The following is a 23,248-nucleotide window of genomic DNA, read 5'->3' on the forward strand; positions in this document are numbered from 1 at the left end:
AGAAGAGGTGTTTAGAGTATCAGTTTCAACCGGCCAGTTGACTGCAGGCTAGACAACTGCAGTTTGCAAATGAACTGAAATACATTAGTGTCCACTATTTACACTTTTTTTAAAGTAGTCTGTGGAACAGACATGTGAAATTTAAAAAATAGTTAATACTAGACAGTAGATGAAGGAAACAGCTAATGGGAAGAGTAAACCTGAGTTTAATTTTACCAATTTCTCTTTTACCAACATGGTTGGTCAGTCACACAACAGGTACATAGCAGAGGCATAATATGAGATAAAAAATGTTCATGTCAACATATTTACTACTTTTGTTTTTTAAGGGGCTAATTAAAATAATGACAGTTTAAATTTCTGAAACATGACCAAACATTTTTAAAGTTAACATTAATGAAAAAACGAAGTATTTGCTTTTGTGAATACTTGGAAGGTTTCCATTGTAGTCCACATCTTCTATGCCGCATCCCCATTTAACTAGAAGTTGCAAACAGCCAAGCCGTCCATGAAAAGCTGCATAATGTACAGGTTTCCATTCTCTCTTATCAGTCACGCTGGGATCCTAGAAGTAACATTCACAAGGATTCAGTTTCTTTCCATTTTATAGGGAAAACACTAAAGTCTAGCACCTTCAGTTTGCAAAGAATTGAAGGCTGTTCTTAAAACTATAAGGCAAATGCTAAATATAATAGAAAAACTTACTGCAACCACTGATTTGAACATACAAGCTGGTAAGATACTAATGAAATTATAGAACAGTCTTTTTAAAAAGAACATAACTAGTCAGATAAAAAGAGCTTTTAAAAAGGAACTTAGAGGTGAGTCCAAGCATAGGGGATGCATGAAACAAATGAAAGGAAAAAAAATTAGTGAGAATGTTTAACATCTTGATCTGGGTGACAGTTACATGAATATGTACACATGTCAAAATTTGGCAAGCCATACAGTAAAATGTGTGCATTTTTTGTATGTACCTCAATATAAAAAATTTTTAGTGCATTTTTTTGAACTCTAGAAATATTTTTAAAAATAAATAGGAACTTAACTAGTCATTTCACAGGTCATAGTTTCCTAACCAATAAAATGAAAGGGATAGATTCATATGATTAAATCATATCTTTGAGAGCAATGAACAGAGTTAATGAAAAAATACATAATAGGCTTTTTCATTTTTTCTCTAACTATAGAAGCACCAGCTCTTACCATAATATTTTCAAAATAGGTAGTTCTTTTCTTATAAGAAGTTATTTTTATAAATGTATAGAAGTACTAAAGTACCATCTTACACAACAGAAACTAATATAATAGATATCAATTATAATTCAATAAAAAAGTTTTTTACAACTACTGGATAATATAAAAATTAAATATTGCAATAAGTGAAATTTGTGGAGCTATAAATCACTTTCTAAATGAGTGTATAAAATAAGAGTTGCAAAAGAAACACAGGTGAACACAGAGAAACTCAGAAAAATTTACAATCACTGGTCAAGATGTGTTTGGAAGCTTCAGAACCTTCCCAGTTATACCTCTGAACGGACACAGAGAACCCAAAGCCCCTGAAATACTCTGTGCTACCAAACTATTATCTAAATTATTGCTTCCAGGTTTAAAGATGGAAAAGCTACAGAGAGAGATCAAATTACTTCCCTAAAGTCACATAAGGGATTTAAAAGTCAGAAAGAGAAAACCAGACAAACAAATGCTACTCCATCTATGTGATTTTACGTTCTCACATACTAACAGGAATCCCTCACCACTCCACTTCGGAGCATTATTTGTAAAGTGAAAGAATGTCCATGTGTTGCAGCAAGGTGTAAAGGAGTGCATCCATGATCGTCCTGTGCTGCCAGATTTGCTCCATTGATTGTAAGAGCCTATAAATACAGAAATAAAAATTAATTTACATGAACATAGATGTTAAATCTATAGATGTCATATATAATCTCTTTAAATACAGACAGATGTTAAATGCTGAAGCAGATTATTTAAAGACAAGCAATTTTTATTAACCTATAGCTAAATTATCATATATGTTCTTACATATGTGCCACAGGCAAAACAAAGTGTGAGAAATTCTTAGCTAATCCTGAGAGCCTTTTTAATGTTGCCTAGGAGACATTTATAATACCTAATTTCATATTGATTTGAGCATGTACATACAATTTATAAGGTAGACTTTTAATGAGCACAGATTAATAACCAGTTAAATATCTTAAAGTTAAGCTAATAAAACTGAAAATTAAACTTACACAATTTCAAAAGCAGAATCTTTTATTAACTGGGTTTTGAATACAATAAAAAGAGACTAACTTAACTCTCTTATTACACTATTATAAATACAATCTGAAGATTCTTTTTTTTTTATCCCCTCTTTTTCTTCCTCTTCCACTCTTTATATTTTAGGTGTCATATTCTGTACTCTTTGTATATCTCTTGACTAACTTTGTGGGTAGCTGATTTAATTTTACATTTGGTTAGTATTTAATTGGTGTATTTCCTTTACTGTGTTTTATTTCCTATACTGTGACAGCTATTTAGCCTTAGGAGCACTTCCATCTAGAGCAGTCCCTTTAAAATACACTGTAGAGATGGTTTCTGAAAGGTAAATTCCCTCAACTGTTGCTTATCTGGGAACTGTTTAATCCCTCCTTCAAATTTAAATGATAATCTTGCTGGGGAGAGTATCTTCATTTGAGGCCCTTCTATTTCATTGCATTAAATATATTATGCCACTTCCTTTTGGCCTGTAAGATTTCTTCTCAGAAGTCTGATGGGTAGCCTGATGGGTTTTCCTATGTAGATGATCTTTTTTCTCTCTCTGGCTATTTTTAATACTCTGTCCTTGTCCTTGATGTTTGTCATTTTAATTATTATATGTCTTGGTGTTGTCTTTCTTGGGTCCCTTGTGTTGGGAGATCTGTGCACTTCCATGGTCTGAGAGACTATCTCCTTCCCCAGTTGAGGAAGTGTTCAGCAGTTATTTCTTCAAAGATATTTTCTATCCCTTTTTCTCTCTCTTCTTCTTCTGGTACCCCTATAATGGGAATATTGTTCCATTTTGATTGATCACACAGTTCTCTTAATATTCTTTCATTTCTACAGATCCTTTTTTCTCTCTGTGGGTCAGCTTCTTTGTATTTCTCTTCTCTAATTTCTATTCCATTTACTGTCTTCTCTACCTCTTCTAATCTGCTTTTAAATCCCTCCATTGTTTGTTTCATATCAGTTACTGTCTATGTCCCTCCTGAATTTGCCCTTATCTCTTGAATATTTTTCTGTAGCTCCATTAGCATGCTTATGACTTTTATTTTGAATTCTTTTTCAGGAAGATTGGTGATTTCAATTTCACTCAGCCCTCTTTCTGGTGTTTGAGGGATTTTGGATTGAACAAGGTTCTTCTGCGTTTTCATAATTCTATTGCATAGTGGGAAATATTAGGTTTGTGTAGGTGGCACCATCTAGTGCCCAGAAACTCTGCTCTTTGGAGCTGCCCTGTACCTGGAGAGATGGCAGTGGTTGCAGGCAAGTAGAATCAGTGCCTGCTGGGTGGACAAAGCCCTTTCCTGCTTCCCAGCCGTAGTGCCTGCCTCCGCTGTCAGGACCAGTGAGCCATGCACAGGGAGCAATCTCTGCATTAATCCCCTAAGATGCCATGGGTGGGGCTGCCCTCCTACTGGCCGGGAGTGATGGCGGTGGTCACAGGCAAGTGGCACAGGGGCCTGCTGGGAGGACAAAGCTCTTTCCTTCTTGACCACAGTGTCTGCCTCTGCTGTCAGGGCCTGTTAGCCACATGCCAGAGGAAGCCTCTGCATTAAGCTGTGTAGGTGCTGTAGGCAGGGCTGCGCTCCGGCTGGTCTGGAGCAATGGCAGGGACAGCAGGTCTGCGCGCAGGTGCTAGCAAGGAGGAAGAAGCAGCAGGCTGCTTATCACGGTGAGGGGCCTCAGGAATGCATTGCCCTCCAGGGGGATGGAGCACCTGAAGCTCCTGAAAGTTCCCAACCTGCTGGGCTGAGTGTGCCATGATGATTTTGTCCACCTGTTCCGTCTCCTAAACCCTTGCCCCTTTAGTAGCCCTCTCACTGTTGGGAAGTCTTTCAAAGTGCCCACCTTTCTTTTGTCCCAGGGCAGCTGGTTGTGGAACCTGTTCGCAGTCTCAGTCTCTGACTTTGTTTTTCAGCCCCTCTAATCTCCAGAGCACCATGCAATGTCAGTTTGTGCTCCTGGAACAGATGAACAGGACTGGGTATTTAGCAGTCCTGGGCTTCTACTTCCTCCCTGCTCTGATTCTCTTCATCCCACCAGTGAGCTGGAGTGGGGGGAGTGCTCAGGTCCCGCCAGGTCGCAGCTTTTTTAGTTTACCCTTTTCCATGAGATGTTCTCTTCTCCCAGATGCAGACTGGCTAGTACAACTTATCTCTGGTCACCCTTTTAGGAATAGTTATATTTGCTGTATTTTCATAACATATGTGGTTTTGGGAGGAGATTTCCGCCTCAATTCTCATGCCACCATCTTTTTTCCTCCTCCCATTTATGATTTTTCTATCTCCTCCTATATTCTTCAGTTCTTCTCATCTATACTTTTCATCAGAACCTTAATATAGACTGTGCTTTATATTGTTTTGTATCCAACTTAGCAGAACTCCTGTCATTCCAAACAGAATCTCAGGCTTCTTACAGGCAGGGACTATTTGCTTATATGCTTCTTCACTCCTCCAAATTTCAGTCTATTTCATTACACTGATTTAATATAGTTACTCTAATAACAAGATCCTGCCACATAGTAATGTATAACTGGCCAGGAAATACATTAAATAAGGAATCTGGTCATTGCAAGCTATAAAGAAGATAATCTGGGCACGACTGTGACATCTGTTAAAACAGCCCAAATATATAGTCAACTACTTCAGAAATAAAAGGATCTCTGGGTTTATACAATCTGCTGGTACCAAAATATCTGAGTCATAGAATCCAGTAAGTTCTTGTTTAGAACACAGAACTAAATCTATGAGATCAAGCTATTAGAATAAAAGCCATAGCCAAACAGAACTATGTTAACAAAATTAAACTCACTGAATTAAGAAAAAGTAACCAGTTATTATTACCTGCATACAAGCATCCTGACCCCTGATGGCAGCTATGTGAGCTGCTGTCCAACCTTGTGTGGTTACTTGTGCAATATCTGCTCCATGCCAAAGGAGCCAATGAAGACACTAAATTAAGAAAATAACCATGTTAACAAGTGATGAGGCAGATATTTGTAACATTTTCATCTTTTAAACATAGTCTATCATTGTGAAATACTACAGACTAAAAAGCATCATAAGTGGGCCAGTGTAAGAACAAAGGCACAAGCACAATAATAATAATAATACAGTAGGGAGCTGTGGCAAAATGGAGGTCATGTTCCTTGTCCATAAGCTGCAAATGCTACTCAACCCCAGCCAATGCTACTAACCCCAGCCAGTTGCTGCTATGAGTGAAATGCTGATCTAAATCTTATGTTTAACTAGTACCGCTGTGCATGCCAAATAAAATATATCTGCAAGTCAAATTCACTCAATGAATGCCAGTTTGCAACCTCTGCCATAGATCTTTAAATGGGTCCAGAAGATTCTAAATCAGAGGAAACACTGTTATTCTCATGATACTCTCCAAAAAATAATAATAAGCAGCTTATTTAAAAAGAGGCAGCATGGTCAAATACATCTTCAATTAAGATTTTTTAAATTAATCTAAGCCTCAATAGAATATAATACTAGAAGTCTGTGCTATGTACAATGTTACTGACTTTATATGTTCAAGTTTGTAGATTCTACTGTCAAGGAGTTTCTTTCTTTTTAAAAGAATTGATTGTCTCATTGGGATACACTGTCACATCAGTCACAGCCATATCATTTGTTGAATAGGCTTATTATTTAGATATCATTTACCTGTCACAAAGCTTAAGGATGATAAAACATGGAGAAAAAACAAAGCTTAACCTCACCAACAATCACAGTAAGTCTTTCATTTATTCAACAAATATTTATGAAGAGACTACAATATGCTAACACTGTTCAGGTACTGGAGATAAAACTACTGTAAACTTTCATGTACAGGGTTTTTATTTCTCCTGGGTAAATATGTGGAAGATTGCTGTAACATAGGTAAGTAAATGTTCAACTTTATAAGAAACTGAGAAACTGCTTTCCAAAGTGGCTGTACTGTTTTACATTTCTGGCAGCAATGTGTGAGGGTTCCAGTTGCTCCACATCCTTGCCAATACTTGGTACTGTCATATTTTTGTTTTCGTTTTTGTTTTGACATTCTAATAAGTATACAGTGGCATCACTGTGGTTTTAATTCCTATAACCTTAATGGCTAATGATGTTGAACATGTTTTCATGTGCTCAATTGCCACTTATATGTCCTGCTTGAGAAAATGTCTATTGAAGTCTTTTGCCTATTTCTTAATTGGGTTTTTGTTTTACTATTGAGTTACATACTATTTAAGACTCTTTTATATTCTGACCAAAAGTTCTTAGTCAAATGTATGATTTGTAAAGATTTTTCTCCTGTTTTCTTCTAGAAGTTTTATAAGGTTAAGTTTTACATTTGTTTATGATCTCTTTTCAGTACATTTTTACATATGGTACCAAGAAGAGTTGAGGCTTATTTTCTCACATATGACTATCCAATTGTGCCAGCACAATTTAGTGAGAATACTGTCTGCTCTTTGTTGGATTTCATTTGCATCTTTAGAAAAATCAACTGACCAATCAGCAGAACTTCAGAAATAGCTAAGTGAGGAGCTTGGCAAATCCTCTCCAAGAAGCAACTAGACAAAAGTTGTCAAAAGCAACCATTTAAAGACTTTGGAAATTGACCAAAGTCATAAAACAAAATAAGAAACATTTATTCTAGAAAATCTTCTGAATCTCAGTATGAACAGGGTGAGTCTATAACGTTTTAGTTTGAGACTGCCTCCATCTGCATGGTGCACAAGTTCTACCCTGGTGAAGGAACTGAAAATTCCATGCCCAGACACACAGTCCAAAACAGTTCCAATCCTCAGTGGTCAAAGATCTGGGAAAGACAACATTAGAGCTAGCCTGAAGTCATGGTACTGCTTGGGGAAAACAACAAAACTAAAGACCACTTAGAAAATTAATAGAAAAATCCAAGAAATAAGGCAGCCAAAACGGGCCGTACTAAGATTCACACTTATTCATTGTGATCCAAATGGCTGAGTACATGTACAAAGTTGCTCACAGGCTGACTTGTATACTGCTTGGACTTTGAAAACATTTCCCAAGCCACACACAGACCAATAAGCAAAAGATGGAATTCTTACTAGCTCAAGGTATCTAAGCATAATCTCTGATCAGTCACTGGATGACTGCTAAGCTATGGTGACCCAGAAGTGACTCCTAGGAAAACAGGCTTAAAAATAATGACAAGAACAAAAAAGTAAAAAAGCAAAAAAACTGAGCTGTGGCCTCACACTATTGGGAAGAGACTCCACACAATTTAACCAGGCAATTCAATAAACAAACAAACACACAGCAACAAGCATCTCTGGAAAGGGTGGGGGCAATAGGATCAGAATCCAAAGTTGCTACAATATAGAATCTAAATTGTCCAGTCAAACTAAAAAATGATGAGATATACAAAGAAAACAAGAACACATAACCCACACACAGGAAAGAAAGCAATCAATAGAAACTACCTCTGAGAAGGCCCAGATGTTGGACTTATCAAGGCTTCAAAGCAGCTATTATTAGAGAACTAAAAGAAACTATTTTAGGATATTTATATTTTAGAATGGAAGTATAGCATAGGAAATATTGCTCACAATATTGTGAAATAATTGTATGTTGGCAGATGCTAACTACATTTATCATGGTAGCATTTAATAATGTATATAATTTATGAATCACTACATTATTCATCTGAAATCAATATAATATTGTATATAAACTACATTTCAATAAAAATGTTAATTGATATTTTTAAAAATTAAAGAAAAGTATGATGATAATGACTCATCAAATAGAAAATATAGGTAAAGAGAGAAATTATTTTTTACAAAGGAAATTCTGGAAGTGAAAAGTATATATAAAATAAAAAGGTTGCTACGGGGGCTCAGTAACTGATTTCACCTGAGAAGAAAAAAACTGAAGTCTAATAAAACACAGCTTTCACCAGTTGTTCACTTAGTGATTATTTCATACTATCAACATAAGTACACAAATCTCAAGAAATTTCAAAAAGGACAAAAAAACATCAAAGTGTTAATGCAGTACTCAAGTAAGAGAATTAGATGATCTTCAAATGGGAAGGTAGAAAGTTTCAAAAACCTTTCAGTTCAGCTATTTTTGTTAAAATTCAACAAATATTTCTTAAACATATTCTATGCACTATGTTAGAAACTAAAAATATAAATACAAGTTTAATTCAAAAAATTTCAACAGCAATATAACAAACACTTATTGAGAACCCACAATATGACTCCAATATGGCAGACACAATGCTAGATGCTGTGAATTAAAAAAATGAGTAAGACCCAAACGGTACCTTCAAAGAGCTCAAAATCTAGCAGAATCAATTCAATGTGTAAACACAATTTTTAAAATATGTGTAAGACTTAGGGGAAGCACTGAGGAGAAAGTAGGTAATTGGGGGATACTAAGAGGGAAACAGAGGAGGTTTTTCCAAGTAGGTGCTGCCTGATCTGGATTTCAACCAGGTAACCAGTGTGAAGAAATGGGACTAGACAGATTGAACAGCAAGCACAAAGCCTATAATAACAGGAAACAGTTGATTCACTTTGGGAAATGATAATAATTATTAGTACTATGCCTAAAACCAGTATGATGGGAGATGAGGTTGGAGAGATAAGTTTACCATATTGAATAGCTTGAATTTTATCCTACAGGGATAGGGAGTCACTACAGCAATTTAAAGAAGCTTTTAAGTAATATTAGGTTTAGTTTTAGACAGACAACTTTGTACACCAAATATGAACTAGAAGTGGATGAGACATAAAAGAAGGCAGTAGCTATGAGGATGGAGAAGACAAACTCAACAGATAAAGATGGAAGAGAATCACCTGACCTAGTGATCAGTTCTCACTATACCAAGGGCACCTTCATCTAGACAAATGCTCATATTGTGTTTTGCTTCTATATAAAATTGAGACAACTCAACAATGATGCAAAGGTCATTAACCTGGAAAACTAAGAAGGGAGGGGAAAGAATAATGGCTTTAGATCAACTTAATTTGAGATGCCAGTCAGATACACATGAGCTATTGATCAAGCGTCTGACACATAAGCCAGAATTCAAAAGAGAAAGCAAATCAATGAATTGCTATGTAGAAGTGATAAAGCCAAGGAAGTCTAAAAGACTGCCTGGAGAGAGAATATAAAGTGGGAAAGAGAAGGCCATTGGCAGACTCATAAAGAATACCTATATTTATAGAGTAGGCAGGGTAGGTTAACCAAAGACTGAGAGTAATCAAAGAGGCTCAAAGGATACTAGGAAAGAGAGAAAATAAATGGTATATCCAGAAGTCCTACCCTATAGAATAGAGCAGGGAAAATCAGTATTCCTTCCTCTTTTCAAAATCATCAAAAAAAAAAGCAAGAAGAAGAAGAAAAACCCCATCTCTGATGAAAGTAGGAGACATCTGAAACCACAAAACAAATGGGAAAGCTGCCAAAGTGTAGATCAAACAAGGACGTGGGAGGAAACAGCAGAGAAAATACCCTCCAGGGGCTGCAAGCACAGTAAGACACATCAGGGCACATTTCTCCCAGGAGAGCAGAAGCCACTAAAAGGCCAAAGCAAAAGTTATTTACAACAGTTCACATGGGGCACAAAAGTAGTGAAGAAAGATTCTCTGAACCAGATTTGGTTCCAAGAAGCACAGAAGCACAAATAAACAATACACCACACTAGAATCACAACAGACCCCAAATAACCAAAGCAATCCTGAAAAAGAAGAACAAAGCTGGGGGGCTTACACTCCCTGACTTCAAGATCCACTACAAAGCCACAGTAATCAAAACAATTTGGTACTGGCACAAGAACAGACCCATAGATGAATGGAACAGAATAGAGCCCAGAATAGATGCATCTATGGTCAATTAATATATGATAAAGGAGCCATGAATATACAATGGAGAAATGATAGCCTCTTCAACAACTGGTGTTGGCAAAATTGGACAGCTACATGTAAGAGAATGATGCTAGATTATTGTCTAACTCCATACACAAAAGTTAACTTGAAATGCATCAAAGACCTGAATGTAAATCATGAAACCATAAAACTCTTAAAAGAAAACACGGTCAAAAATCTCTTGAATACAAATATGAGCAACTTTTTCCAGAACACATCTCCTTGGGCAAAGGAAACAAAGACAAAAATGAGCAAATGGGACTACATCAAACTAAAAACCTTCTGTACGGCAAAGGGCACCATCAGTAGAACAAAAAGGCATCCTACAGTATAGGAGAATATATTCATAAATGACTCATCTAATAAGGGGTTAACATCCAAAATATATAAAGAACTCATATGCCTCAACACCCAAGAAATGAATAACCTGATCAAAAAATGGGCAGAGGACCCGAACAGACACTTGTCCAAAGGAGAAATTCAGATGGCCAACAGGCACATGAAAAGCTGCTCCACATCGCTAATCATCAGGGAAATGCAAATTAAAACCACAATGAGATATCACCTCACACACATAGAATGGCCACTATCCAAAAGACAAGAAACAGCAAATGCTGGTGAGGATGCAGAAAGGGGAACTCTCCTACACTTTTGGTGGGACTGCAAATTGGTGCAACCACTGTAGAGAGCAGTATGGAGATTCCTCAGAAAACTAAAAATAAAACTGCCATTTGACCCAGTAATTCCATTTCTAGAAATTTACCTGAGGAAAACAAAAACGCTGATTCGAAAAGACACATGCATCCCTATCCCTATATTTATCGCTGCACTGTTTACAATAGCCAAGATATGGAATGACCTAAGTGTCCACCAGTAGATGAGTGGATAAAAATGTGGTACATATACACAATGAAATATTATTCAGCCATTAAAAGAAAAGAAATTCTGCCATTTGCAGTAACATGGATAGATCTAAAGGGTACTATGCTCAGTGAAATAAGCCAGGCAGAAAAAGACAAATACCATATGATTTCAGTTATTTGTGGAATATAAAAACAAAGCAAAACAGAATGAACAAAACAGCATAAACTCATGGACACTGAGAAGTGACTACTGTTTACCAAAAAGAGGGATTGGGGTGGGTGCAAGAGGAAGGGGAGGGAGATAAAAGGACACAATAATTCACAATCACAATGTAAGTTGATCATGGGGACTGTTGAACCACTGTGATGTACATTTGAAACAACATAAAATTGTATATCAATGATACTTAATAAAAATAAATTTAAAAATAAAAAACAAAAAAAAAAAAGAAACAGTGCACCACACAGAGAAGCCATATTCATAGAAAGTAGTCTATTTGTGTGGCAGGAGAAAAAAACGAGACTGCATTGTGAATAGACCTACTGCAGCCTATGGGCTGAGGAAATATAGCATCTAAAATAAGCTCCCCACACAAAACATTGAATCATGAGAAAAATTCCAGTTGGCATTATACACCGCCCAAGAATATGAAGTTTTGCATAAAAACATCCACTAAGCACTTGCTTATACTAGCTAAATATTAAAACCAAATAAATCTCCATGAATTGAAAAATGGATCAATTCTGATAACAATTTAAGAATAGACTTATAACATGGCTGAAAGAAATGAACTGAAGTACATATATGTAACCATATCATTAAAGCTCAAAAACACATGTTGAACAAAAAAAGGAAGCTGCAGTGATACACATAATATGATGTCATTTATACAAAATATGTCATTTAAAACAATGATATAATCATATGTAAAAACAGCATAAAACATAGATGGGAACAAAAATCACCAAATTCAGGTAATGGTTATCTCAGGTTGGAAGGAAAGGAATGGCACATGGGAGGGCTGCTCAGGGACTTCAAATGTATCTGTAATATTCTATTTCTTTTCTAAAAATCTGAAGCAACTAGAGCAAAAAATGTCATTATGTTTTCTTCTGTAAGTTACCCTCCGTGCTTGCCTTTGGAACCCAGACACCACACTATAAGGAATCACAAACTAGCCCAGGTGGGAAGACCTCACAAAAAGGCCCACATGGAGAGGAATTAAGGCACCCATCCTACAGTCAGCATTTACCACCAGGTTTCTGTGTGAATAAACCTTCAGAAGATTCCAGCCCCAACTTATAAACCTTCTAGCTGAAGCCCCAGACATCATGGAGCAGAAACAAGCTGTCCCTGGGATCCAAATTCCTAGTTAAATTGTGAGCACAACTAAATGATTATTGTATGCCACTAAGTTTTGGAATAATTTGTTACAAATCCATGGTAACCCAGAATACCCAATTATTAGACTGAATTGAAAACAAAAAAACATGCAGTGCCTAGTGCCAGTCTTAGTTACTAAATTTATAAAACTGCTAACAGCTGTAAATTTACTTCAGTTTAATAATTTATGTAGCTTCTTACCTCCAAACTTCCAGAATGTGCTGCCCAATGTAAAGGGGTAAATTTATGGAGAATGTCAACTTCATTAATACTGGCTCCATGTTCTATTATTTCTGAAAGCTGCTTTACATCTCCAGCTTGTATTGCATCACGTACGCTGCCAAAATGAACCTTCTTCCTGGCACCTGTTGAAAAACCAAATTGCTCAAATATGTTACAAAGCTAAAAGAGAAGTTTAAAATTTTTTAAAAAGACCAAAGCAATGATTCAACAGAAAACACAAAATCTCTTTGGCTTTCCAAATAATATATTACAAAGGTGTTTATGATTAACATCTTCATCAGACTTTCATTTCAGCTCTAACATATAGAGAGCATGGATTTGTCACTCTCATATATACAGGAAAAAGGCTGAATGAACTAAAAACCAACTTTTTTCAGACTCATCAGAGAATTGAGGTCTCAGGGCTAACTGCCAGCCTGATTCTGGAGAGACAGGCAAATACAGAGAAGCAGTCAAGGTCATCTTACCTGGAGAAGAAGCCACTAAACCCGTAAACTTTTGGAAGCACTTAAATGGTAATTTTGCTGGAGGCTGGATATGTACCAGCCTTAGAGTAAGAAACTCCTCAGAACCACAGTCTTAAGAGGTCCCCCACATTTTCATAGATTTTACCCTCAAAACCTCACCAAGTTATCACTGTGCCAAGCCAAGAAAAATCACCTCATGTCTTGGGCAGGGAGAGGGGAAAAGTAACCATATTGAAATAATGCCCAGTGCATTCTTCCTAAAAAGGACTACTCTACAAGGAGAGACTTTACCAGAGCTTTATCTCACACAGCTATACTTTATCAATATTTCTCTTATATTTCTCATTTGTCATATACTAAGAAAGGAATGGCAGGTCACAGTTTTTACATCCCAAACTCTAGTGTCTTGTACTTTACAATTTAATGCTCCAAACCTCAAGACTGCATTGTCAGGCTTACTGTACTGTGAAATATTTAATGAGCTTGTGAACCAGGGGATAAAGGTATCTAAGCATGAATAGCTGGTGGAGGAGGAAGAAGTAAAGAGTTCAATGAAAGCATTTCATAAACAAACAGGCACGGTTCCTGATCTCAAATTGTTTTGTAAAGAACACACCCGTGCTTCTGGCAGATAATCTATCTAAGCTTGTACTACTATTTACCTTGTACCTCTCTCCAAAACTAGAATGTTAATTTCTTGAGGGCTAGAATCATATCTTACAGCAACACTTAGTAAAATGCCATACATTTTACTTCAAGTCCTTTATGAGCAGCTACCATGTGCTTCTGTGCACAGTACACATGTGCACTGTAATAACATGATGGAAAATAGACATGGATTTAATATATTTTCTTTCCACCAGCATTTTAAAATCTATCTGGATAAATCCAATGAAATGAAAAAAACCTGACAGTAATGTCCTAACAAAACAGGTAAAATTAAAGAGGAGGAAGAGGGAACATTTGAGCAAACTTTGAGAATCAACTAAAACATATACATACAGGGAAGGAGCAAGAAAGGCACCAAAAAAACCCAAGCCACTTAATACATTTTTAATGAAATTAATGTCCTAGGTCAGACCATTATTCTCCTTTAATTAGTACTGCAAGATCCACAGTGATGTTCTACCCACTCTAACCCTTTATAATTCACCTTATACAGGAACGCTATTGTGATTTACACCTCTACTGCCAACTGTTTTCCGTTGCCCACTGCTAGTCTAGAGAACAAAGTCCAAACCTTCAGAAGAACAGTCTGTGCCCCCCATAATGTGCTTCTAATTGTGTGGCCTTTTTCTCACCACATTCCATGCTAATTCATCACTGATCCACCCACCCATCCACTCACTGTAAGGATAAAAAGATGAAAGACATGGTCTCTATCCTCAAGGAACTCACAGATAGATACAAACCCAAATTATAATATAAGGTGGTAATTACAGTGACAGAAATACTCTTAAGAATTTATAGAAGCACAGAAGACTTCTAACTCAGCTAGGATAAGAGAGAAGGGGAACAGAAAAGGATTCCTGGGGAAGATAATATCAAACATGAGTCTTCAGGGATTATCAGGGGTTTTCCAGGTAAAATGGGAGCAGACACTGTCACTTCCTAGACAGTGTGAAACAGCAGGATGTGGCCAAGAAACCATCAAAACCCGTACCTTACTCCTAAAGCCTGAAACATAAAATGGAAGGAAAAGAGGCTAGAATCATACAAGAGACAGACTCATGGAACCTGGACTTGAGCAGAGACTGGGGAGTCACTGAAGGATTTTAAACAGAATAGTAATAATGACCAGATTTGTAATGCTGAGTTTATATGGCTGGCTATGATGAGGGGAAGTCACTCACTGGGGAGCAAAAAGGCAAGACTAGAGACTCTGGGAGACCATGTAAAAAGATAGCTACAACGGTCCACACCAGAAAGGTTGAGACCATCAAATATATGTGTGCCTGTAGGAACAAAAAAGAGCAAATTCAACAGATATTATGGAAATAGGATGAACTGAACTTGGGTGGATACAGTGGGTGAAATAAGGGAATAGTAATGGGGTAATTCCAAGGTGTCTGGATTAGTTACCTGATTGGTGAGGTCCCAATGAGACAGTGAACTAATGAACACTGAAGGACAGAGAGGGCATATGCATACAAAATTGTATTTTGGATATGTTGATCTTGAGATGCTCAATGAACAGTTCCAAAAGGGAGTTGTATGTTTGAGTCTGCAGCTCTGAGAAGATACCTGGAGTTTAGATCTCACTGTTAGGTGTGTCTCAGTATTTTCTGATATCCATCCCCACCCCATTCTGGAGCCAATGACACTCTACTGTTCTCTATAATATTCATCACATTAGTCATTATGTGCTCAATATTCATCTTCCCCACTAGAAGGTAAGCAATGTGCCTGTCTTCCTTACGGATATATCTTTGAAAGACAGCACATAGTGACCACTATATAATATTAACTGGATGAGTGAATGAATAATATAAATTTGGGGGTCCCCAGTAGGGTTGAAGTCAAAGTACATGACAATAAAAAAATGCACTATCCAGGGGGAAAAAAATGATGGCACTATCCAGGGGGGGAAAGGCAACGTTTAAAGAGAGGATGGAAGAAAAGTCAGCAAAGGAAAGTGAATCAATAGAATGGAAGGAAGAAAACTAAGTCTAATGTCATCCCCACAGGGTTAAATGCTGCAGAGAAGCCAAGAACTTAATAGGTTCCATAAGATTTAACAAGAGTCGATGTCAGTCTGTGCAAGAAGTCTCAGGAGTGGTGCAGATGGAAGGAAAGGGAGGAAAGGTGAAATGAGGGAAGATATGGGACAGGTGAACAGCCTTGAGACCTACGGAAAATAGGTTAATTAGGGGAAATGCAGAGTGATAGCTGAGAAGAGGAACTACCAGAGAGAAGAAGGCTGATGTGGCCTGAAGTGAGAAAAGGAGCGTGGCAGAGATAAGGGCCAGTGTAGTAGTCTGACTCACACGGGGTTGCAGTCTCTGTAGAGGTGGAGGGGCCTGAATCCGACACCCCCGGCATCGTGCGATCCCTCGGACTCCCGGGAGGAGTTGGGTGCAGGCCCCTGCTACTGCGGCGCTCTTCACTTGCGGTCACCCACGAGCCACTGCAGTGGTCCCAGAAGCCGCTGGACGTGGGATCACAGTCTTCCCTCGTTCTCGCCCAGGAGTCCCTGCGGTGGGACCCTTCCTCTCCACTCTCTCTCTCCCACGTGCCACAGAGGCGACGGCTGGCGTCTTCGCTGACGCTCACCGCGGAGGATTCGCTGGCCGCGTAGCCGCAGTCTTCACTTACTCCCTCCCAGGAACTACTGAGACTGGGGACGCCATAGACACTCCCTCCCTCCCAAGAGGCACTGAGGCGGCGGTTGCGGTCGTCACTGCCTCTCTCCCTGGAGTCGCTAATTCGGGAACCCTGGGCTGCCCTGACTCCTTGCCAAGTAGCACGGAGGCGAAGGCCGCGGTCTTCTCTGACCGTTACCCCGGAGTCACTAGTTAGGTGGCCGCCGACTCCACTCAAATCCCCGTCGCTGCTGCTAACGCCGCGGTCTCCCCTTACTCTCTCCCACGAGCAGCTATGACTCTGGCCACCATCTCTCCAAACTCTCCCCCGAGAGACACTGCGGCGGTGGCCTAGGTCTTCGGTGACCCTTCTCCAGTCACTGCGGGAGAAGCCGACGTCTTCATTTATTCTGCCCGATGAGCCCCTGTAGCGGTGGCCGCCAGCTTCGCGGATTCTTTCCCTGTCTTCGCTAAGACTGAAGTCCTGGTCTTCGCTATCTTTTTCCCTTGACTGGCCGCCACGATGGCCGCATTGGCTGTTTATCTTCCACTCGCAATGGCTGGTGCGGCGGCCACCGTCTTCGGTTGCTAGTCCCCACGAGTCGCCGTGGCGGCGGCCGCCTTGGGCAGGTACCCTCTCTTCCGAGGCCCGTTCCAGCGTCCTGAATACCGCCACCTGGAGGGAGTGGTGACAGCCGTCGCCTTGGAAACGAGTAAACTTCCGGCGTGCTGCCGTCATTTCCAGTTCCTCTTGCCTTGCGTCATTTCCGCCTTCCCTTCCCTTACCTTTTTCAAGGCTTCGCTTCTGGAGCTATTGGGTGGTGGCACCGGCCGGTTTTCGGGAAGTTCTGCCTGATCTCACACCCAGCCTGCTCGGGTCCCGTCTGCCTAACGGCCCGGCATCGTTCGCGTCCTGCCTGACTCCGCGACTCAGGTGGAGGCTCCGGGACTGCGGTCTGCGTAGGTGACCTATGTGGCGCGGGCCGGGCGGGGCCTTTCGTCCTTGGTAAAACTAGTACAATTCTGAAGTGCTGGTAGGGACATTGGAGAAAATGTATTCTTACCCTGTCATGTCACAGGAATGGAAAAAGACCTGAAGGAGAAGTTAGTAGCTGCCGCCGCTATCATTACTAAGTTCTTACTAGTGCCAGGTTCTTTGATAATCGCTTGGTACTTAATTTTCATAATAATTTTATAAGGTAGGTGTTATCCCCATTTTACAGGTGAGGAGATTGAAAGTACCAGTAGTTTGCTAAGGCCAAACAGCAAATGAGTTGCAGAGCCAGAAGAAAAACACAGGTCATTTGTCAAAAGATTGCTCCAGGTTTTCTGACTCCAAATCCAGGGTTCCTTTCACTGTAAAATGTTTGCTTTCAACCGTTTGATCCAAATATTTTTCTCAGTCCTCTTGCTTAAATGTGTATTCTTCCATTCACTCTTTATTGCAAATACAAGGTCCGATTTTATGCTAGCAGCTGGAATTCTGCCTTCCAAGGGCATCACCCGCCTTGATTCCCCTCTCACCCTGTTTTGTTTTCCATCCTTATTGCCCTGCCACAGGTTTTGTTCTGTGAACACATTTGGAAAAATTCCCTGATAGTACCTTTCCTGTTTGAAGTATAGTAAATTGCTTTTCTTGAACTTCCACAGTCTCTTGTAATGTTAATAATACTAATGCTTGCCATTTGTTGAGTTTATATGATAAGTCTGACACTGTACTAAATGCTTTATATTTTCTTACTTAATCCTTAATGTAACCTACTAGGATAGTATTACTGTTATTTTTTACAGATGAATAGAGCACCAGCGTTACTTGCCTGAGATACACAGCCAATTAGTAGTAAGTGCCTGAATTAGGTTTCCAGCCTAGATCTTTGATGTACTCCTCAAAGTCTGCTTTCCCACAGCCTTTATGAGACCATTTAACCACTCTGTATTATAATTACTTATTTCACAATTGATCCTCAACCCTATCCTCCAGGGAGTCTGAGCTTCTGGAAGATAGGGACTGTATCATTATTCATCTTGGTGTTCTAACATCTAGAATACTTAATTCAAGGGAAGGGCTTAGTGATTATTGTGTGGGTGAGTGGATGAGTTGATTGATGATAGTAGGTTGTGCAGTAGATGAACTGGTAGACTGAAAAGTAAAGTTTTTCACAGGTGGAAAGGAATTTGGGGTTTGTCATCCCAAAACCCTCATTTTTAGAAATGGGGCAACTGAGGCCTTTTGTTTTACCAAATATCTATTGAGTTACTAATATGGATCAGTTTATATTCTAAACGTTTTGCAATAGTTTCAAACTTAATCTATATTATTTTTTCTATATTTACAGATGGAGAAACTGCTCAGATTTGGCCAAGATCACATTGCTAGGAGGTGGGGAATTCGAACCCACAATGGCTGATTCCAAATTAATACAGTGTTTGTAGCCGCTTATACAATAATACTAAAAGGCTTCATTTTTTGCCATGTTGTATGGATAAACTCACTGAGGGAATAAGGCAGCACATCCTTAAGAGATAACACAAGTGGCAGGAAGGATCAGAAAAGGAAACAAACAGCAGAGAAGCAGAGAAGTAAAATCTCCCAAGATAAACTGAAAAGAAATTAAAAATAAAAGCAAAAATTAATGAACTAGAAAATGAAATTGATCATAATAGCTGGTATAGATACTTAGCAAATCTGAGGAAGAAAAGGAGAGAAAATATTGGAAACAAAGGAACATATTATAGATAATAGGGACTTTTGAAAGAAGGGAATTATTTAGTATGATCTTATAGTAATAATCTTGGAAATTTACTTGGACAATTTTCTAGGAAAACATAAATTTCAAAAAATTGGCTCCAGAGTCAGAAAACCTTAATAATAAAAAGGTTGATAATCATAAAAGAATATCCTTTTTGTCCCTGACAAAAGTCACCAGGAACAAAGCATAGAGAAGCAGTGAAAAAAACTTGTAGCTCCTCCTCACGTATATACATAGAAAAATCCTGATGAAACTAGGAAGTCAGCAGGCATACAGAGAATAATGTCAAAACCAAGTTGGGCTTATCAGTGATTCTTCAATTAAAAAAAACAACAACCCAAGTTGGGTTTATCCTACCAGTACAAGGATGGGTCAGAATTAGACAATACAGTAATAAAAATTTCCTACACTATAAAGGAAAATATATGATCTTAATAGTGAAAAAGCACTTGAAAAATTAGCATGTTACTGATTCAAAAATAATAAAATTCATATTAAACAAGTAATAAAAGGAAGCTTATTTAACTGAAGGGTATCAAAAAACAGGTATGAAATTGGAAAGGAGGAAACTAAGACAAATGATATTGTTTACCAGAAAACTCTTAAGACAACTGTAAAATACCATTAATTAAAATAGAGTTCAGTATGATGGTAAGCTATCAGCAACACAGAATTAAGATGTCCTATAAACTAGATATAATCTATTTTTAAGTGTAAAGGAAGATCTTGCTCATATTAGCAACAATGGTGAAATATTCTAGAAATAAACCTATCAAAAAGTGAGTAAAGCCTACATGAAAAAAACAACTTCACAATAAGTGGAAAGATAGCTGAGTATTTACATGAGTACGCTCAGTATTACAAAAATACTCTGAGATTAGAAGTTTGTTGCAACTAAAGTAAAATTTCTAATTTTTAGTAGAAATGGGCAAGATGATTTTAAAATCATCTGGAAAGCATATGTGCAAGATCAACCAAAACACTTGAAAAAGAAGAATGAGGACTTATATGCAAACACACGATAGAATTATAAAGCTAGAGTATTTAGAACAAGTGATCTGTGGAACAGGAATCCAGAAATAACATGTATATGTTTATTATAGAGGTGGCATTTCGAATAAATGCAGGGTCTTCGATATTTTCATACACAAAAATTTCAGAGTTAATAACAAAGTCCCAGAAGGATATACAGAAAGTCTGTTTTATACATCTTAGGGAGGCCTTCCTAAGCAGGACAAGCCCCAGAGGCCACGGAGAAAAAAATGTAAGCATTTAAAGGGCTACAAAATATGTTACCATTGAAGTTGAGACCAAAGATAGACTTCTGCAAATTTAAGTCAATGAGAAAGAGTAACTTAAAAATGAGCAAAAAAAATGGTAATACCAAGAGCAAATTAAAGGACACTCAAACTTATTAAGAATGCTGTTTGTGCATCACAATGATAAAAAGTAAAAACATGGATAATGATTGTTGGCTAAACAGCACATGAAGGCCTTGCTGTTGAAAGACTAAATTGGTGTGACCCAAAAGGACAGTTTGGCCAGTACCTGTCAAAATTCTAAATATACATTACCTTCCAGCCAGGAACTACCCAGGTGTAAAATCTTCAAAATAACTCTCTTAGTTGTTTGTACTAAGATAGTCATTGCAACACTTTGTAAGTAATTAGAAGCAGAAACCTGAATATCCACCAGTGAAAGAAAGGCTAAATAAATTATGCTATATTCATAATAATAGAATATTACACAGGAGTAGAAATGCAGATCTACATGCATTAATCAACATGGAAAGGATTGTAAGACACAAAGAAATTGAAAAAGGGAAAATGCACATGTGATCTCATTTAATTTCTAAAAATTTGCAAAAGATTTCCTTTAAAGTTTGGGAAGCATCTATACCAAATTGTTAACTCAGTGTGTTTTTTAATAGAAGAGGAAAAAGGATGTGAAAGGAAACTATTTTCTATACTTGATTATTTAAATTATTCCTAAGTAAAAATAGTAGAAGCACAGGAAAAGGTACTGTCACATGGAGCAAAACGTATTTTCAAAGAATGTGTGGGCCAGGAGAGTGAAAGGCTAAGAACAGCACACTGGTTTTGGAAGGAATCATTGAAAATACTCAGGAGAGCAATTTTAGGAAACAGTCAAGATATAAAAACCAGTTTGCAGTGGACTTCAAGGTAAGTGAGGGGCTATAAAGGAAGTTACTCAAGTTTCAGAACACACACTAAAGGGCATCAGCATTCTGGAGAACAGAGCTCTTGAAGTTGGAAGCTTGTGGTTCCAATTTTGGCTGGTCCACCTCTACCTCAGTTTTAACAAAGTGCAGTGATAAGTCAAGCAGTCTACCCATAAATTAGCTGTCTGCATCTATTTCCAGAAGAGGGAGCAGGGCCAACTCAGGCCAAAAATAAGTGGGTTTTGGTGACCGTCTGTACTCCTTTATTCTTTGTTCCTTCTCTTGATCTGCAGGTGTTCTTGTTCTCTGGTGTGCACCTCTAGACCCTAAGGCACCCCACGGTGCTATTTTGGTCTTAACATTGACTTGTTCTTCCCCACCTGCCTAACAAAGTGTCCACTTTCAGGGAGAAGACGTCCTACTCCTACAAAAGTTCAGGCCTTTCTTGACAACAGCCTGATTTTCCATTTCTACCTCAATTTTACCTCCTCTTTTGTCTGCTAAATCTTTCCACTGGCAGGTATGTTAGATGCCTCCTTATATTTTCCTGAATATTTTGTATTAACCTTTCAGAGCATTTATTAGGTGCTAAATAGGCTGTAAAGAAAGCTAGCCAGAAAAACATAACTAGAATCTAGAGTTCTCTAGGTTAAGCTGTTAGGTAAGAATCTTAAGTTTTTAATATATAATTAGGTCCTTGTTTTTTTCTCCAAAGCTTATTTTTAGCAGAATAACAGATTCCTTTATATGATTTTCCAGAACATGACAGTTGGAACTTGTAAATTACATTAAAAGAGGGTTTAAAAAATGAAATTTTCAGATTTTAGGAGATAGAATATTCCTTTTGTTCTCAGCAATTTGAGCTTATTTCACAAGAGTACCCTGTCTTCTCTGAGGCAGCCTTCAGCTTTCCCTGCTACACCTCCCAGTGCAGATTACTAGTTACAGCTCCCTATGCTGTATTGCTATTGCTTTTCCATCTTGTAGGGCTAAAGCAGTGTTGCTGATTTCTACATCAGTTCGTTAAAATCAACTAAGAAGCTTTTCTTTAACTGAGATAAATTGACGTACACTAATTGCAGGTTTAACTCTGGAAGCTAAGTGTCTCCGAATGAGAATCTACTAAATGAAGACTCCAGAGATACGTAATCTGTTCTTAACGTTCACTGTGATTCCAATGCATGGCCGAAATTTGGAGAGCACACATCTAAATACCTGACATCTAGCCTCCTACTTGAAAGGAAAACTGGGAGTTCCCAGTTCCAACTGTAGATAACCTGGGACTATTTCAGAGAAAGTACTGCCCTTCCATTCCAAAGCTAATTCCTCTTGGCCATTGATCCCTCTTTCCAGCTGTGAGACTGGCCTGTCATCTGCAGCCTTTCTTTCCAATGAACTTTTAACATGTTAATGTGTTGTAATTGTCTCATTCTAACTACAGTTAAATATCTCGTTAAATTTCATAAAAAGTAGCTCTTACTGTTTTGTCATCTGTCACCCACACAACCCATTGCATCTGGCATTGGCACCCATATTCAACTGTTACTCAGTTAATAGTTGGATTTTCTATTTACTTGAACAATGCTTCTTTCTCACCTTCCCACCTATGAGTCTTTAAATGTTTGCTCCCCAGGGACCTATCTTTGGCCCTCTTCCTCTGTACAGATTCTCTTGGTATGCTTGTAGGTTTGAATGCCTTTTTTTTAAATTAAGGTATCATTGATGTACAATCTTATGAAGGTTTCACATGAGCAACATTGTTACTACATTCACCCCTATTGAGTACCACCCCCCCACACCCCATTATAGTCACTGTCCATCAGTGTAAGATGCTAGTCACTAACTTCTTTGTGCTGTACTGCCTTCCCTGTGACTCCCCTACATTATGT

At 38.2% G+C, this 23,248-nt stretch overlaps 1 protein-coding gene and 1 long non-coding RNA gene across 2 annotated transcripts in view; one reads left to right on the top strand and one right to left on the bottom strand.

Moving 5' to 3' along the window:
• ANKRD42 (ankyrin repeat domain 42) overlaps positions 1-17,166 on the bottom strand; it is a 62,848-nt gene extending 45,682 nt beyond the window's left edge. The window contains exons 1-5 of the mRNA XM_057508192.1: positions 16,113-17,166; positions 12,617-12,780; positions 5,109-5,216; positions 1,761-1,880; positions 430-565 (exon numbers count right to left, since the gene is read on the bottom strand). Of these exons, the coding sequence (XP_057364175.1) occupies positions 430-565; positions 1,761-1,880; positions 5,109-5,216; positions 12,617-12,780; positions 16,113-17,166 (1,582 nt within the window). The remainder of the gene's footprint in view (positions 1-429; positions 566-1,760; positions 1,881-5,108; positions 5,217-12,616; positions 12,781-16,112) is intronic.
• A 33-nt stretch (positions 17,167-17,199) lies between these two features.
• On the top strand, positions 17,200-18,898 carry LOC118917517 (uncharacterized). Its single transcript, XR_005026827.2, has 2 exons — positions 17,200-17,387; positions 18,764-18,898. It is a non-coding gene; the product is annotated as an uncharacterized LOC118917517 (long non-coding RNA).
• Positions 18,899-23,248: the final 4,350 nt, after the last annotated feature.

Source organism: Manis pentadactyla, chromosome 9 (assembly GCF_030020395.1).
Source record: "Manis pentadactyla isolate mManPen7 chromosome 9, mManPen7.hap1, whole genome shotgun sequence".
Classification (NCBI taxonomy): domain Eukaryota; kingdom Metazoa; phylum Chordata; class Mammalia; order Pholidota; family Manidae; genus Manis; species Manis pentadactyla.